This window comes from Otolemur garnettii, unplaced genomic scaffold, assembly GCF_000181295.1.
Source record: "Otolemur garnettii isolate 467f Iridium unplaced genomic scaffold, OtoGar3 scaffold00050, whole genome shotgun sequence".
Taxonomy (NCBI): domain Eukaryota; kingdom Metazoa; phylum Chordata; class Mammalia; order Primates; family Galagidae; genus Otolemur; species Otolemur garnettii.
The window spans coordinates 7,463,310-7,465,378 of NW_003852445.1; the positions used below are offsets into that span (position 1 = coordinate 7,463,310).

Below are 2,069 nucleotides of genomic sequence, written 5' to 3' on the forward strand. Positions count from 1 at the left end.
AAAGAAAGAAAGAAAGAAAGAAAGAAAGAAAGAAAAGCTCCTGAGACCAGCCTGGCTAGACCAAGACCCCCATCTCTAAAAATAGTCAGGTGTTGTGGCAGTAATCCCAGCTACTCAGTGGGAGGGTGAGGCAAGAAGATTGTTTGAGCTCAGGAATTTGAGGTTGCTGTGCGCTATGATGCCATAGAACTCTACTGAGGGGGATGAAGTAAGACTCTCAAAAAAAAATAAAGCTCTCATTGGCCAGGAGCAGTGGCTCACGCTTGTAATCCTAACATTCCAGGAGGCTGAGGCAGGTGGATTGCTTGAGTTCAAGAGTTTGAGACCAGCCTGAGCCCCCACCTCTAAAAATAGCCAGGCATTGTGGCAGGTGCCTGTAGTCCTAGTTACTCAGGAGGCTAAGGCAAGAGGATTGCTTGAACCCAGGAGTTTAAGGTTGCTGTGAGCTATGATGCCATAGTACTCTACCCAGGGTGACAAAGTGAGACTCTGTCTCAAAAAATAAATAAATAAAAATGTCTTCTAAACATACTACCTCCTTAGTGACATCTGGCAGTTCCAGGGCCAACTTCATCCACCATCTAGCTTCAGAGTTATTCCCTAGTTCTCTGTAGCACTGAAAAGAGACAACAGTGAAAACCTTGGAGAAATATCAGAAGACTACATGGGGATGGTGTGTTTTCAGGAGTACCCAGAAATATTGCCAATATAAAGACTCATTTATGTTTAAGTAGACATGTGCATTTACCTTGGAAATATATATCCTTCCTGCTTTGGAAAATCCTGGCTGTAGTTCTTCAGCCTAGAGAAGAAGGTATGTCAGTTAAGAAGTTCTCGGATTCAAATCAGGCTGAAGTTTCTTAAATGGAGATTTCTAGTCCTCAGACTGATTCACTGGGTCTGGGAATAAGTTCTGCAGGTGATTAAGATTTTCCCACTGAAAAGGCAAACTGCCCCCTACTAGAAACCCCTCCCATTAAGGGTCCCAATAATGGCCTTAGGAAAAACAAGGTCACTCTGTTTTTGGCTGCCATCCATCCCTCCCTTCCCGGATACCTTTAGGAAGCTCTGGAGAGCATCCTGCACGGTGGCATTGAGAGGGTTTTCAAGCAAGGCTGTGGCAGTTTTTTTTTCTAGCCAGCTCAGGTGAGAGACCTGCCACCAAAGATCAAAGTGTGAGTAAAAGGTTTTAAAGGTATGTTTAACCTTAGGAATGCTGAATATTCTGTACTAAAAACAAGCAGGGTCAAATAAAGCGAAGGTCAGCCACCAATAGCACCGATATTCAAAGGAAATGGTATCTGAGGCAGACAGGCTGAAGACCCTATAGAACATCGGTGTCACAGGACATTTTAGGACAGTCTTAGAATGCAGCTCACCTGGTAGCACCACCTGCCAAGAAGAAAATGAGTCATGGGATTTTCTGGCTGGAGAGCAATGGCTTTGTCCACATGCTCCTGAGAAGAAAATGTAAAAACTAATATCAGACAACAGAGTAGCTAAAACAAGAGAGGCAAGTAAGCCTCTTCTAAGTGAGCTGGGAAGGAGCCGGAAATTTGGATAGGCCAGCACAAGGGAAAGAGGAACTTGTCCTCACCTTGAAGCTAAAGCCACTCTGGATGCGCCTCTGGATGCCCTCATGCTCAGCCAGCTGACCACAAAGCACTGCATACCTAAGGGGAAAGCAGCAGCAAGCTCAGGGATAAGAGCCGGGTACCATCACTGCAAGGAATGGATGTCCCACCCACAGGCTGATTACACTGTCTCCTGCCCCTCCACTCTCATCTATAGTTTTGATCTGTATATATAATTCCCTCTCTTCATAGACCTATAGCCCCAATTAGTATTCTTTAACAAATACAGGGTAGGCTTACAATTCTCCAGTATATCCTAGGTACGAAAAGGCTGAGTTCCTCACAGTAACTCTCCCCTTACATTTAGGAATATTTAGGCAACAGGAATTGGAGGTTGCTGTGAGCAAAGCTAAGGCTGTGACTGACACTCTAGCCTGGGCAACAGAGCTAAGCTCTGGCTCAAAAGGGGGGGGGGGCAGCACCTGTGGCTCAGTG

The 2,069-nt window shown here is 45.4% G+C and overlaps 1 protein-coding gene across 2 annotated transcripts in view; it reads right to left on the reverse strand.

Moving 5' to 3' along the window:
* RMDN3 (regulator of microtubule dynamics 3) overlaps positions 1-2,069 on the reverse strand; it is a 29,684-nt gene that overhangs the window by 1,666 nt on the left and 25,949 nt on the right. For both annotated transcript variants that reach the window (XM_023514312.1, XM_012806375.2), the window contains exons 8-12: positions 1,598-1,673; positions 1,380-1,457; positions 1,057-1,155; positions 749-802; positions 536-616 (exon numbers count right to left, since the gene is read on the reverse strand). In XM_023514312.1, coding sequence (XP_023370080.1) covers positions 536-616; positions 749-802; positions 1,057-1,155; positions 1,380-1,457; positions 1,598-1,673 — 388 coding nt within the window. The remainder of the gene's footprint in view (positions 1-535; positions 617-748; positions 803-1,056; positions 1,156-1,379; positions 1,458-1,597; positions 1,674-2,069) is intronic.